Source organism: Herpailurus yagouaroundi, unplaced genomic scaffold, assembly GCF_014898765.1.
Source record: "Herpailurus yagouaroundi ecotype Mexico unplaced genomic scaffold, PumYag 162520, whole genome shotgun sequence".
In the NCBI taxonomy this organism is placed as follows: Eukaryota; Metazoa; Chordata; class Mammalia; order Carnivora; family Felidae; genus Herpailurus; species Herpailurus yagouaroundi.
Window position 1 is genome coordinate 43,518 of NW_024423242.1, and position 16,085 is coordinate 59,602.

Here is a 16,085-nt window from a genome sequence, read left to right on the forward strand (position 1 = left end):
AGATGGGTTTATAATTTTTTTTAAGTTTATTTAAGAGCGAGAACGAGCAGAGAGAAGGGGAGAGAACAGAATCCCAAGCAGGCTCTGCACTGCCAGTGTGGAACCTGATGTTGGGCTTGAACTCACAAACCTGTGAGATCGTGACTTGGGCTGAAATCAAGAGTTGGATGCTTAACTAACTGAGCCATCCACGTGCCTCAGGAGAAAAGATCTGCTTGACCTTTGACATCATTAGAGGTCTTTGAATAAAGGCAGTAGAAGGGCTGCTGTATTTAAATTATCTTTTTTCTTAGAACATAAAGCCTCTAATATTTCAGTGCCTCCTGATTTCTTCAGAGCTGTTTCTCAGCTGTGAATCACTGTTTTCATGGCATTGTAAACCAGATTTGAGTGTTTGTTTTAATGTCTAGTTAGAGCAAGGATACACATTTTGATAGTATGTATAAACATAAAAGCATCTTGGAATCAACATTTTTTTTTTAATTTTTTTTTTTCAACGTTTATTTACTTTTGGGACAGAGAGAGACAGAGCATGAACGGGGGAGGGGCAGAGAGAGAGGGAGACACAGAATCGGAAACAGGCTCCAGGCTCTGAGCCATCAGCCCAGAGCCTGACGCGGGGCTCGAACTCACGGACCACGAGATCGTGACCTGGCTGAAGTCGGACGCTTAACCGACTGTGCCCCCCAGGCGCCCCGGAATCAACATTTTTAAAAAAGTATTAGGAAGGAGAAAACCTCAGTTAGATGTTAGGTACTTTACATATATTTTAATTATATCTTGTATAAGACCGTATTTATTCTTTTCAATATTTCCTTAAATCTATTTTTTTGCATAGATATATGTGTTTTCCATACAGCTCCTAGGCAGGAAGTGCTATTGTTTCCCTTTTGTTTTGCCAGGAACACCTTTGTCCTGGAATATTGTGGAGAGGTACTTGATCATAAAGAGTTTAAAGCCCGGGTAAAGGAGTATGCACGAAACAAAAACATCCACTACTATTTCATGGCCCTGAAGAATGATGAGGTGAGCGGCACAAATGTATTTGCTTTGAAACAGATCTGGAAATTGTTGAGTTTGGAAGGGTCACTGATACAGACTGATCTTGAAAATAAATTAAGTGACAAAAAAGAGGGACAGAATAGTATATATAGCTTTTCTTTACAAAAAGGAGAGAGGGAGATGTTTTTGTTTACAAAAAGGGAGAGGGAGATGTTTACATATACATGTAAATGTAAACCTGTGAGCTTCATATTACAACTCTTAAAAATTACTGATACCCCAGAAGAGTTTTTTTAATGTGGGTTATATTTGTCAATACTTACATAAAAATTAAAGCTGAAAAATTGAAAAATATTTGTTAAACCACTTTAAAGTAACAAGTCAATTATATGTTGACATAAATAACATGTTTTTATGAAAATAATTTTCAACATATTTTTGTTTTAGTGAGGAGTGCAACTGTTTTACATTTTTACAAATCTCTTTAATGTCTGGTGTGATAAATTTTAGCTAGAGTCTTATATCTGTCTCTACATTCAGTCCTGGAAAACCTATTTCTAGATCCTACCCCAGACTTGCTGAATCTAGATCCTACCCCAGACTTGCTGAACTCTGGTGGTGGGTCCAGCAGGAGTTTTAACATGCTTTCCAGGGAATTCAGATACACATTCAAGTTGGAGAGATCCTGCACTGTGATGTAACATGCACTTTAAAATGGAGTTTTATACACATGAAGTGAGATTGGAATATAAGAGGATGTTAGAAGTAGCTAAAAGTAAATGGAAGAGACATTGATAGATATGGAGATCGTTTTGCCTGTAAGATGTTTATAGTTAGCAGATGTCCCAGAGGAAGTAGTTAGGTATTTGTCACTTGGATGTGTCTGTATGTGAAAGAGGAGGCGGGGTTGGGCATGCAGATCTTACATTTGCCTAATGCCTTTCCTTTGCAAAATATATGTATATTTTAGGTCTCATTTTTATCTCTTAAATGATCCTTTTCCCTAGATAATAGATGCCACTCAGAAAGGAAACTGCTCTCGTTTCATGAATCACAGCTGTGAACCAAACTGTGAGACTCAAAAAGTAAGTTGAGGTAGATTTAGAAGTTTGGATCTTTGTTCAAGATTGATGTTGTATTAATTTTAGAATCCATATCAAGGCTTCCCATGGATTTTATTTTTAAATCATTTTAATTGTTTTTTCCTATTGTTAAAAATCTTATTTTGAATTAAGTTCAGATTTATAAAATAATAGTGCAGAAACAGTACAGAGTTCCATATATCATCCTTCACCTAGCTTCCTCAAAGGTTCACATTGTAAATAGCCATTATACAGTTATCCAATCCAGGAAATACTGTTAACTATTAACTAATCTAAAGTCTTTATTCATATTTTGCCATCTGTCATTTTTCTGGACTAGGATCCAATCCAGGAACTCCCATTGCATTTAATTGTCACCTCTCTTTGCCCATAAGTTTTAACTATTATTTCAAAGGTGCCAAAATACAAAACTAAAATTGAATTCTGATGAAGTCCAGTGTGTACTATTCAGATTTTTATCAGCTCTTAATCCAGGTGCCAAATTTGGCTGCTTTAATAATGTAAGGGGGGGCTGAATGGCCACAGATAAGAGAGATCATATATCATGTACATGGAGTGACACTGCTTCTCCTCAACAAGGCCAGACTCCGAGTCATGCTCCTCTCTTTGTCCCTGTGCCTGGCACATAGTTGATGCTTGATAAATTCATTTATTGAATTTGGTAAAACATTTTGAGATAATTTTAGTACTGTCTCTAATTTGTGTTTTGATCTTAGATTAAAAAAAAAAATACACACACACACAAACGTTAGAACATTGGTTCTTTCTTAGGCTAAGAAAGCTATGGACCCACACCCTAGAAAAGTAGTATCAATGGTTCCCTCTCATAATAGTGCTTTCGGGGCGCCTGGGTGACTCAGTCGGTTAAGCGGCCGACTTCGGCTCAGGTCATGATCTCGCGGTCTGTGAGTTCGAGCCCCGCGTCGGGCTCTGTGCTGACAGCTCAGAGCCTGGAGCCTGTTTCAGATTCTGTGTCTCCCTCTCTCTCTGACCCTCCCCCGTTCATGCTCTTGTCTCTCTCTGTCTCAAAAAATAAGTAAACGCTAAAAAAAAAAATAATTAATTAATTAATTAATTAAATCGTGCTTTCAACTCCTGGATATTTTTTTTTGTCCTTTTGACCGGTATACTAATAGATCTTAGATACGGCTCTTCTGGGAGCCAAGCCATATAACGAATAGGGGAACACACTCCATGATCACTTTATGTAAGTTCTGTTCTAGTTTTGTCTGCATCTGGTGGCCATGTGTCTAGCTGTGAGATTTCCACTTGTACTGTGTCCCTTCATCTCTTTAAGTCTGGGGATTTTCATCAGTAATGTGCTCAAAAGATCTGAACAGGAGCTCTGCAGTCGAGTTACGTCTTACATGTTCTGGAACCACAAGTTCTAACCCCTGTGTATTTACTCCCATTTTAAATCTTGAGTTTTATGCAGTTGTTGTCATGCTTTCTTTCCCTTTCCCTATACTCAGTCATAGGACCATTGCTTTATGAAATTAAACATTTGGCATCATTCTTTCCCTGGTTCCATGCCTCACCTTATCTTGGAATATAGTTACTTTTAACATAATAATATGAATTTGCCAGTAACAGTCAATGACACCAAGCATTCTCTATCTGCTTATTTTTAGTACAAGTGAATATTTACTGTGTGGAAATGTGTATTAAGACAGGTATAAGTAGCAGTTACTTTTATTAGAGACAAATTATAGGTGATACTCAACCTGGTAGTTTATTAAATAAGATTAACACTTAAATACGGTAGTTTACTTCAAGAAAAAAGTTTCCTATTTGCTATTTGGTAAAGTCTTCTTAATTGTCAAAAGAGGCTCATGCATTATTAAGGCAAATGATCTTTAAAGAAAAACACACAGATTAATCGGTTACAAATTTCTTTTCTTTTAAAAACAACTTCTCAGTGGACTGTGAACGGACAACTGAGGGTCGGGTTTTTTACCACCAAATTAGTTCCTTCAGGCTCGGAGTTAACATTTGACTATCAGTTCCAAAGATATGGGTGAGTATTGTTTTTATTCTGTTTCGCTGCTTCTGGTGGGGAAATGGACTGTTCAGATACAGAGATATAAAACTTTGATATGAATTACTAAGAAGTTATATGGGGATGCCTGGGTGGCTCAGTTGGTTAAGCATCTGACTTCGGCTCAGGTCATGATCTCACAGTTTGTGAGTTTGAGCCCACACCGGGCTCTGTGCTGACAGCTCAGAGCCTAGAGTCTGCTTCGGATTCTGTGTCTCCCTCTCTCTCTGCCCCTCCCCCACTCAGGCTCTGTCTCAAAAATGAATAAAGGTTAAAAAAAAAAAAAGTTATATGTACCACCAGTTCTTTACTTTTTCAGTTTTCTGTGTTTTTTCTTACTGTGACATTTCCAGCCATTAAAGGATTTGTACAGGAACTACATAATTTTCTTCTGAATTTCATGCTGTCTTATTTATATATTATGTTTCTTAAGTAATTAGAAAACCCTTTAAATTTTGGAAATGTCTACAGTGTGTGTATAAGTGTGTATTTATCTGTCAGTTATCAACTCATGACTAATCTTTTCTCATCTGTACCACATTGTACTATGAAAAATAATTTACGTTCTTTTGAACCAAAATAATAACTGATACAATAACAGTGAATACCCCTAGCATCTATATTGTGGTTTCACAGAATCCCACTAAAAGGAACAGGGTTCCTTGGAGAAGTGTCTGATTTCAAGTTAAGACAGGAATTAGACAAGGGGATTTTGGTTTATTTTGTCATACCAGAAAACCAGTTATGAAAGATTAGGAGATTCTTGTCAAAGGGTCCCAGGAGCTAGCTTTAATAGGCTCTCAAAACAGTGGGAGAAGGGGGCGCCTGGGTGGCGCAGTTGGTTAGGCGTCCCGACTTCAGCCAGGTCACGATCTCGCGGTCCGGGAGTTCGAGCCCCGCGTCAGGCTCTGGGCTGATGGCTCAGAGCCTGGAGCCTGTTTCCAATTCTGTGTCTCCCTCTCTCTCTGCCCCTCCCCCGTTCATGCTCTGTCTCTCTCTGTCCCCCCCCCCCAAAAAAAACAACAAAAAAAAAAGTGGGAGAAGGGTGCCTGGGTGGCTCAGTCGGTTGACTTTGGCTCAGGTCACGATCTTGTGGTTTGTGAGTTCGAGCCCCACAAGGGGCTCCCTGCTGTCAGCGTTGAGCCTGCTTTGAGTCCTCTGTCCCCTTCTCTCTCTTCCCCTTCCCTGCTCGTGCTGTTTCTCTCTCAAAAATAAGTAAACATTAACAAAAAACAACAAGAGTGGGAGAGTTTTCATTAACACTTAAGCATTGAAAGGATAATAACTGCAGTGGTTTGAAACGTATGATGTAAAAACCATGAGATTTAATGATACTTTAAAAATAAAACTGCATTAGTCATAATAGAAGGGAACCAATTCATGATTTTTATAAAGTAGCTTAAAAGTCAGAAAAGGGGGGAGAAAAATCAAACACTTATCCTGCTTTCCCCAAGTGAATTCTACTTCAGGTTAAACCAAATAGTTGATGAGAGGAAGTTCTTCTTTTGGAGGTTCTTTTGTGCTAATGAATGAAGTAGTAACGGTATCACCATGTTGCATAACCTCGTGAACTAATGCATCAAGGCAGTGACCTAGCGTTCCGGGGATGAGTGCAGACCAGGTTCTGTGTACAGCTCCATGCTTTCTCCCTCTTACTTTTGCACTGTCCTATTTGAAGGAAGGAAAACTGCAGGTGCTGTTTGTGATTCCCTGCTCTATTTATTGAATAATTTATTTTTATGCCTTTGATTGCTACCATCATAAATTAAATCTATCAGTTTCCTTTTGGTATAGTTCTTCTTGCTTTTCTCAGGTAGTTGTGATCGCAGAATAAATAAATGGCCATGGTGGTTTGTACCCAGGCCTGTAGAGTTAGCCCTGTGTTGTTTCTACCACTTTTCCTGAACTCCACAATTATATTTACTTATTACTAAATTTCTTATTAGAGTCTCATCCTTAAGTGGTGATAACTTTTAATAATCATGTGTTTCCTTTTAAGTATCCTGTACATATTGAATTTCGTATCTGTGTACATCTATTTGTAAGAATATATTTGTTGTTCTTGGTGCCAGTTAAATATTTACATATGAGAGATGTTGAACTATTTAAGCAGTTTTGTTCTTAGCTCAATATATATATGATCTCTTATTTTTATACATTTTACACATGTCTACCTTTATATCTCTTTATGCACATATAAGTATAAAAATCCTTAATTTTTATACATGAGTAGGTACTCATAAAATGGAGAAATTACTCGTTAACTTCTTGGCTAATTTTGTCTAGCTAATAAAGGAGGATTAGAAAAAGAATATTTTTTTAAGAGCAGTTTTCAGGCATTTCCATTAAATGGTATTAGGTTTGTTGGAGTCTTTTAAAATAATTGTTTTTAGGCTGAATTGACTTCTTTCTTGTATGTGATTGTTAGGTTGTTGACATTTTTATGTGGTGTACTTTCACGTAACTGACATCTTTCCTATGTTCCTTGAACAGAAAAGAAGCTCAGAAATGTTTCTGTGGGTCAGCTAATTGCCGAGGTTACCTGGGAGGAGAGAATAGAGTCAGTATCAGAGCAGCAGGAGGAAAAATGAAGAAGGAACGATCTCGTAAGAAGGATTCAGTAAGTGTTTCTTTCATCCCTTTTTTTTCAACTTTTACCATATACCTTTAAAGGAGGGAGGTAGCTTTTCTGATTAAAATTTGAAAAGCCTTGGGGCGCCTGGGTGGCGCAGTCGGTTAAGCATTAAGCATCCGACTTCAGCCAGGTCACGATCTTGCGGTCCGTGAGTTCGAGCCCCGTGTCAGGCTCTGGGCTGATGGCTCAGAGCCTGGAGCCTGTTTCCGATTCTGTGTCTCCCTCTCTCTCTGCCCCTCCCCCGTTCATGCTCTGTCTCTCTCTGTCCCAAAAATAAATAAACGTTGGAAAAAAAAAATTAAAAAAAAAAATTTGAAAAGCCAAACAACAGAGAAATTCAGAATCAGAGGAGACCATTAGAGAAAGAAGTATGGTTGCTTTTTTTTTTTTTTTTAATGTTTATTTTTGAGAGAGAGAGTGTGCAAGCAAGTACAAGCATGAGAGGGGCAGAGAGAGAGGGAGAGAATCCCAAGCAGGTTCCGTGCTGTCAGCGCAGAGCTTGACAAAGGGCTTCAGCCCTATGAACTGTGAGACCATGACCTGAGCCGAAATCAAGAGTTGGATGTTTAACCCACTGAACCACCCAGGTGGCCCTGGTTGCTGTTTTTATTTCAGGTTCATAGAGATTAGAATTAGGTGTTGCTAAGAACTACTGAAGTCATTGAAAACAATGGACTGATAGTTTTTTTGGAGCCTGTAAAACTCCTAATCCTACGTACAAATAAGATGTTTATCTATTAATTTACTTAAGTCTGATCTACATTCCTAGTCTTTTAATGTTGGTTTGTTTTTTGTTTGGAACTCTTAAAGTTTGCACATGTTCTTACAATCTCTGAAAACCCTCTTTGGAGGGGTGTAAGGTGAGTTTTGAGAGGTAATAGGCAACCCAGGAGTGAAAATGAAATAGTGTAAATGGTCTTTTTTAAAAATGGTGATTGAGGGGTGCCTGGGTGGCTTGGTCGGTTAGGCACCCGACTTCAGCTGAGGTCATGATCTCACGGTCCATGAGTTCGAGCCCCGCGTCAGGCTCTGTGCTGACAGCTCAGAGCCTGGAGCCTGCTTCGGATTCTGTGTCTCCCTCTCTCTCTGCTCCTCCCCCATTCACACTCTGTCTCTCTCTGCCTTTAAAAAATGAATAAATGGGGGCGCCTGGGTGGCGCAGTCGGTTAAGCGTCCGACTTCAGCCAGGTCACGATCTCGCGGTCCGTGAGTTCGAGCCCCGCGTCGGGCTCGGGGCTGATGGCTCAGAGCCTGGAGCCTGTTTCCGATTCTGTGTGTCCCTCTCTCTCTGCCCCTCCCCTGTTCATGCTCTGTCTCTCTCTGTCTCAAAAATAAATAAACGTTAAAAAAATTAAAAAAAAATGGTGATTGATAACCTTTTTTCTACCCCAGCTCACCTCAGTTACTACGGAGGAAGGAGCTATCTTGTTAATCAAGGGACTCTTAACTGGGACAAGAGCTTCACATTAAAAAAAAAAAAACAAAAAACAAAAAACCTTTTTTCTGAAGATTCCTTCACCAGAATAGCGTTTCTCAGCCTCCGAATCACCTGGCAGGGTCCATTGTGAAAAAGCGCATTTCTGGGTCCATCCTCAGACCTGTGAATCTTATTGGGGGGGGGGGGGCTGAGGGGGTTAGCAAATTCCCCTGTGATTCTTTAGCAGTTAGCTCATGCCTGAGCTTTTCAGGAACTAATACATTAAGAAATATAAATGCTTAAGTTACATATAAATTAGTGTTTAGATGAGTAGATAGAAGATGTATAGGGTGAGGGGATAAAAGTATAATGGCTAAAAGGTGATGTCATTAAGCCCAAACTAAATTCTGTAAGAACCAAAAAGCATTGGAAAGGGCAGTTGAAAAAAAAGGCCATTTAAAAAGTGCCAAAAAGGAAAGCTTCAACAAATGGCCATGGTGGTAGACCACCCAAGACGAACACATGTTCTTTTGAGCATTGTGTGTACTTCCGCTCTGTTTTTGGAGAGCATATACTCTGTAGCAGTGTGCCAGACACTCAGCTCAGCTTTTGACATATGACTCATTTAATTCTCATAGCAAGCCTTGAAATTAGGTGCAAGGATTTTAACAGATGAGAACACTGAGGCATCACCCAGTAGGTGATGGTCTCTGCTCTGGTCTCTGCTCTTGACCATTGTGTTGCACTGCAAATTGTAGAGAATAATTCTATCTTCTCCCAACTTGGTGACCATTGTGGTCGGTCATAACAGCCAACATTTCTGCATTTTAAAACTTATTAAGTTGTTTTGTATAGGATTTTAGAAATGGTGTAATATGTACATTTCTGCAATTTGCTTTTTTTACTCTTATTTTAAAATTTGATCCACATTGACTTATAAACATATTAAAAATTTTTTTTTAATGTTTGTTCATTTTTGAGAGAGAGAGAGAGCACGAGCAGGGGAGGGGCAGAGAAAGAGGGAGACACAGAATCCGATGCAGGTTCCAGGCTCTGAGCTGTCAGCACACACAATACATGATCTTGAGATCATCACCTGAGCCAAAGTCAGAGGCTTACTGACTGAGCCACCTAAGTGCCCCTATATATATAAACATATTTTTAACTGCTGTAAAGTTTTTCATCATGTAACAGTTTATATATAGCCCTCCTAATGGACACTAGTGTTTTGTTTATTTTTTAATGTGTATTTTTGAGAGAGAGAGACAGGGTGTGAGCAAGGGAGGGGCACAGAGAGAGAGAGGGAGACACAGAATCCAAAGCAGGCTCTGGGCTTTGAGCTGTCAGCACAGAGCCCGACGTGGGCCTTGAACCCATGAATCATGAGATCGTGACCTGAGCTGAATTCAGATGCTCAACCGACTAAGCCACACAGGCTCCCCTGGACACTAGTGTTTTTAAGCTTTTCTCTTAATGTCATAATTTGTATCTGTATATGTCTCTTCTGCACATGTTTCTTTAAGGTGTATCCACCTTAAAGGCCTGTTAGGCTTCTTGACTTGAGTATTGCAGGAAACTTTTCTCTCAACTTTGTTAAGGTTGCTTTTATTTTTAACTTATAATTGATAGTTTGTCAGAGCAGCCACAAAATAGTCATTAAACATGTTGACCTATGTTAAAATCTCCATAAAAACTTCTCTTTGGCTATTTCCTGTTCTCAAAACTTACAGAATAAACTCTTTTTTTTAAATTTTATTGTTGGTGGGGAGTGTCCTTGTAATATGATGGTTTCTTAGGCAGTGTTACACCTCCATCATACCAATATCAGATGGCTTTCTATCTGATAAGATTCAAGAACAATCCCAAGGCACCAAAGTGTAGACATTCCTTTTCTTTGCTTATTTTTATTTTGGTAATGTTGTGTCCCATATCAGTATAGGCCTCGGTATTCTAGATGGAGTTTGGTGTAGCATGAATCTAGTCATTGTGGATTGCTCCAGCTATGAATTTGAAGTTACTCTGGAACAAGAATGATTTGGATAAGATTTTGCCCAGATAGAGGAATGAGTCTGAGTTCCGTAGAGGGGTTCTTTGCCCTGGCTGTAATGAAGAGTTGAACTCAAGTTAATTTTACTTGGATTGTCTCCTACTGAAAATCCCTTCTGCATGCCTAGATTCTGAATTACAGTCAGCTATAGTTGAAAGTCTTGGGAATTCTTTTGGGTAGAGGAGGCCATGGAAGGGATAAGATAGCACAGTTTAAAATACAGTTTTGATTATTGTAACTATTAACAAGAATATGTTAATAGCATTATAGTCTGCATCCCCATATTATCCCTTGATTGGTAAATTTTTTTTTTTTAATTGATCTTATGATTGCATCTCTATACAGCGTATCTCCTTAACAAAACTATAAGCTTTTCCAGTTGAAGGTGATAGTTTTTTTGGGGGGATGTCACAAATCAGGTAATTAAATACTTAGCAGATGGAGGTATAATAATTCCCTATTACCTGATGATATTTGTAGTTTGTAAAGTACAAACAGTAAATAGTCTGAACCTTCCCTTAGTCTGTTTTGTTTAAGTTTGCGAAACAAATTGATAACCAGTGTACACAATAAAGAGGGCAAGAAGACACCTAAGAGAGGAAATATTTGCCTTCAACACATAACACACAAGCACTAATAACCAGAGTATATAGAGAGCTACTACTAATCACTAAGGAAAAAGCCAACACAAAAGAAAAATAGACAACATCCAGACACTTCACTAATCCAGATAGCTAATAAACAGAGAGAGATTAATTAACATCATTAATTATCAGGGGAATATCAATTAAAACTATCAGATGTCATTTATATACTCATCAGATTGGTAAAAAGTCTGATGACTGACTCCTAGGAACAGGAGATCTCCTGCACTGCTGGTGGGGGTGTAAATGGATGCAACCACTTTTGAAAGTACTTTGGAATTGTTTACTAAAAGTGAATGTATGTGCATCAGGAGTCACAGCAGCATCTGCTTCTATTAGAAAAAGTAGAGGGGCACCTGGGTGGCTCAGTGGGTTGAGCGTCCAACTTCGGCTCAGGTCATGATCTCACACCTTGTGAGTTTGAGCCCCGCGTCGGGCTCTGTGCTGACACCTCAGAGCCTGAAGCCTGCTTGTGCTTCTGTGTCTCCCTGTCTCTCTGCCCCTAACCCACTCGCATTCTGTCTCTGTCTCTCTCAAAAATAAATAAACATTAGAAAAAGTAGAAACAAGTCAAGTATCTGTTAACACTAATATAAACAAATTCATAATGTAATCCTACAATGAAAAACTGGTCATGAAAGTGCAGGAACTATGACTGCATGCAACAGCATGGAGGGCTCCTAAAATTTAAGGATGAATGTAGAATGAGCATGACACAAAAGTTTTGTCCAGTATGATTTCCATAAAGATGAAAAATAGACAAAATTATTTAGGGATTTATACACAGATGGTAAATCTGTTTTAAAAATCAGACGATGATTTCCTAAAAAGTTAGGAGATGTTATCTTGAGAGCAGAGAAGAGGAGGTATTAGAACAAGGGAAGGGCCCATGGAGCACTTCAGGAATGCTGACAGTGTTGTTCCCCCACCCCGCTTTTAACCTGCAAGCTGGTTGCGTGGATATTGCTCACCTGTTTATTAAATCTGTTTGTTTACAGGTCATTTATATACTTTATGTGTGTTGTATTTCATCAGAAACTATTAAAAATTCTTAGACCCATTAAAGATAGTTCATGGCCAAAAGGACTAAAGTATTTAAATAAGAAAGAGTAAATAATTTCTTGGATTAAGTACTCAATAGAATGAATTTTTAAGTGCTATAGAATTATGCATATATGTATAAATGTTCAATTATCAGTAATTTATTAACATATTCCTTAATCATTTTTATACTTTTATGTTAGCTTATAGTTACTTCAAATCCTTTCAGGTAGGTTGTGACCCATAAATTAAAAATAAATATTTGTAGTAAATGTAAATTAATGAGAGCGGTCTGTTGGTCCCCTGGCTCCCTTCCTCCCAGATACCCCAAAAGTTATTAATTCCACAATTGATTGTCCACTTGAGTACCCCAAATTATGGAAGCTGTAGCATGTTACTGGGATTGGTATGATAACTTTTAGGTATACAATACGACTATTAATCTTATAATTGTAGTGGGAATGTTCAAAGGTTCTTCACCTTCTGTGTTGTTTGCAAAATTTTGTTATTTTTACTTTAGTTTCTACATTTTTACTGTTTATTTCCTTAAGATAAGACTGCTACTGTTTTTATATCCCAGTGGAGCTTTCTATGGTATAGTATCTATTCGATAAATGTTTATTAAATGAAAAATAAAATTTATTTATGTGAAAACAAACAATGAAGCAAAATGCTCCATTTTGTCTCTTAAATGTTCAGAGTTATAGAATCCTTTCATGCCTAAATATGAAAAGAAAACCCCATCGCTTAGTCCAGTAGTATTTGCATCTGAAACTCTGTCCAAAGTGAGGTTCTGGTTGTTGCATTGGGGGGGGGGGGGCGCGGATGTGGAATTTTATTTAATTTTTTTAATTTTTTTAAGTTTATTTATTTTTGAGAGAGACAAGGAGAGTGAACAGGGGAGAGGCAGGGAGAGATGGAGAGAGAATCCCAAGTAGGCTCTGCACCGTCAGCGCGGAGCCCGGTGCAGGGCTTGAACTCACAAACTGAGTTCATGACCTGAGCCGAAACCAAGAGTTGGACGCTTAACCGACTGAGCCACCCGAGTGCCCCGGAAACTGTAATTTTAAAGCCCTTTGTCTTTCCTGCTCTAATCCTCTAGAGTTTGGGACATAGGAAGTTCTATATTTAGGATATACAGGAGAAAAACATCCTCAAGGAAATGGTCTTGGATTAATATTTAACTATAAATTGATTTTTCTGTGTAAATACTTAATCTGTTCAAAACATAAATGATACTGGAAATGAGAAAGGAGCTTTAAATGTACATTTGGAAGGGATAAAATGAATTTACATTTCTTCATCTCGCAGATAGCATCTCATGTTTTCTTATTTATTTTTGTTCTTCACCATTATGTTATGTGAAGTTTGTGGTATCATATAAAAAGGAAGTGTTCAGTGCATTGCCTAAAATTGAGATGATTAAAAGTTACGTAACAGAAAATTTCCTCAAGATTCTTCTCTTTCAGATTTGCTTTTGTCTATCAGCACATTCTGGACTTCTTTCATCTTAGGCCATGTCAGTTTAATGCCATCTTTGTATCTCTTCTGCATCGGTCGCTATCTTGTGTAAATTTTGTTCTGTTATTGCTCCACTAATTATTCTCAAATTCCATTTCAATCAGATTATTCCCCTTTTTTTGGATTCAGTAATAGACCTCTCTTGCTCAGTCACATCAAATCCAGATTTTTTTATATCACCTCTGAGATCTTCCGATCTAACAAGCCTTCCTTTAAATGAGGCTTTTCTCACTTCCTCACCACACGCATTGTCTACTCCAGCCAGGTGAAGCTAGGCACTATCCTAATTTTCCATTTCCCTGTGTTCATGATTTTCCCTCTACTTCACTCTCCCCTTTATCTTACCTCCTGCTAACCCTGCTTCTGTGAGTCCCCTTCTGGTGACTCATTCTAAACCGATGCCTTCCTTCTTAGGCCTCTAGGTTTTTAACATTTACATTTAATGCTTCATTGTTTGTTTTCACATGAATTAATTTTATCTCCCCCAGAGTAAGTTCTGTAAGCCATCTTTATACCTTTTATAACACAGCTGGAAAACAACTGTTGGTAGGTTGATTTGTTGTTGTTCCCCCATTATTTAAATGTAATATTTGAAACACGCAGAGAATAGATGTAAGTTATAAGGTATAATTATAAAAGAACGTCTCTGCTTCTTGCTCCCTGCTTAGCCCCTGGAGAACACCAGTGTTTGGAATTGTGTCTTACCTCCATTGCCTTTTTAAAATTAATTTTGCAGACATGCATCTATAAAATTTTTGTTTCTGAGGCTTACAAAAACAGATTCATACAGCATGTAATCTGGAAGTTTTTTCATACAACATTATGTTTATAGGATTGATGAATGTTGTTGCATTTGGCTGCACTTTATTCCTTTCACTGTGGTAGAATGATCCGTTGTATGAACATGCTGGTTTATACAACCTGGCTACAGATGTTTGCATTGTTGGTAGTTTTTTGCTATTACAAGGGCTGTGCAGTGAACATTGTTTGGACTCTTTGAGTACACATGTGGAGAGGTTTCTCTAGGGTTTATTCTTAGGTGTGCAGTGCTAGGCATAGGGGATACAAATATTTATTTTTGAAGCCAGTGCTTTATTTTTTTCCGGCATACTTTTCACCTAACAATTTGTTGTTTGTCTCCCAAAAAGGGCAGACTTTTGTTTTGCTTCATTGCAATGTCTTTAGCACCCAGGATTATATTTGACATATAATAAGTAGTTGGTAAATATTTGATGAGAGAATGAAATGCTTTTCAAATTGATCATACTAATTTATACTTTCATCAACAGTGCATAAAGTGCCTTTTGATCCACATCTTTGCCTAGACTTGATATTATCAGACTTATTAATTTTTTTTTTTCCTGGGTTAATCTAGTAAATTTAACATGTTTTCTCACTCTGGGTCTAATTGCATTTTCCCTATTACTGACAAAGTTGAGCATCTTTTTTAGGCTGTTTGATTCTTAGATTAGTGGGGTTTGTTGTTTTTGTTGTTTTTATAACCAGATATTTTTCTTTGCTGTGGCAGGTGGATGGAGAGCTAGAAGCTCTGATGGAGAATGGTGAGGGTCTCTCTGATAAAAACCAGGTGCTCAGCTTATCCCGGCTAATGGTTAGAATTGAAACTTTGGAGCAGAAACTTACCTGTCTTGAGCTCATACAGGTGAGCTCTTTGATACTAATTTGTTTTTTATTTCTGAGTTTGTGGTGGGGCATCTAACTTTAAACCGTTTATTTTTTGTACACTTTTATTTTGCATCAATCAAAACAAAGTTTCTGGGTGTTTTGTGAATATAAACAAAAGTTTTATTCCTCTTTGTGGACCCTTTTTAATGCTGTGTTTGGTATTTCCTACCCCAACCCACCCCAACCCCATCCCAATACCCTGCATCTTGCTTCCCTTCCCCCATGGAAGAACACGCATTCACAGTCTTGCCTGAAGTCCTTTCTGGAACGTCATGGGCTGTCTTTGTTGTGGATCTGGATGGCAGAGCTAGGTGATGGCCGGGAAAGTAACCAGAAGCTTCAAGAAGAGGTCAGTTCACATTCAACTTGCTTGTTTTTTAAAACCACTATATAGATTACTTAGGTTGAGCGATAATATCAGTGGTAATGAATCTAGCACTATATTTACTACTGGTATTAAATAATTTTATTATCTTAGTATCATTCTTGTAACTATAACCTTTACTTAAAACTTGCTAGTAGTGAGTTTGCCCTATGGCTATAGAATCCCTATAGTTGATATTGTGTAGCTGGGAACTGCAAGAGCAAAATACAATATCATAGTTGAGTGAAAGATCTAGTTCGTTGCTAAAGCCATAGTTTTAAACAGATAGGAAGCCATATGAAACTTAAATTCTGGTGTTCTAAAAAATTAGTGAAGAGCTGAATTCTGGATGACCAGAGTAAGAACATTTTGAGGAGTCAATAAGTGTTTTAAAGATCTAAATAAATGTTCATTGCAGCATTGTTAGTGGAGTTGTGATGTTTATACCTCCCCATGAAATAAGCAATATTTTTTAACCTAGTCTAAATGTAGTTCTTTTTAATATAATACCAAAGTGTTGCATGTTACGTATAGAGAGAGAGAGAGATAATACCAAATAATGCACTTTTAAAAACATCAGGAATAAG

The 16,085-nt window shown here is 38.0% G+C and overlaps 1 protein-coding gene across 1 annotated transcript in view; it reads left to right on the forward strand.

Annotated features, from left to right (window-relative positions):
* Positions 1-15,543, forward strand: part of LOC121026808 (histone-lysine N-methyltransferase SETD2) — a 29,942-nt gene extending 14,399 nt beyond the window's left edge. Inside the window, exons 5-10 of the mRNA XM_040469589.1 lie at positions 903-1,026; positions 2,010-2,087; positions 4,025-4,122; positions 6,637-6,763; positions 14,977-15,111; positions 15,364-15,543. Of these exons, the coding sequence (XP_040325523.1) occupies positions 903-1,026; positions 2,010-2,087; positions 4,025-4,122; positions 6,637-6,763; positions 14,977-15,111; positions 15,364-15,528 (727 nt within the window). The 3' untranslated portion in view covers positions 15,529-15,543. The remainder of the gene's footprint in view (positions 1-902; positions 1,027-2,009; positions 2,088-4,024; positions 4,123-6,636; positions 6,764-14,976; positions 15,112-15,363) is intronic.
* Positions 15,544-16,085: the final 542 nt, after the last annotated feature.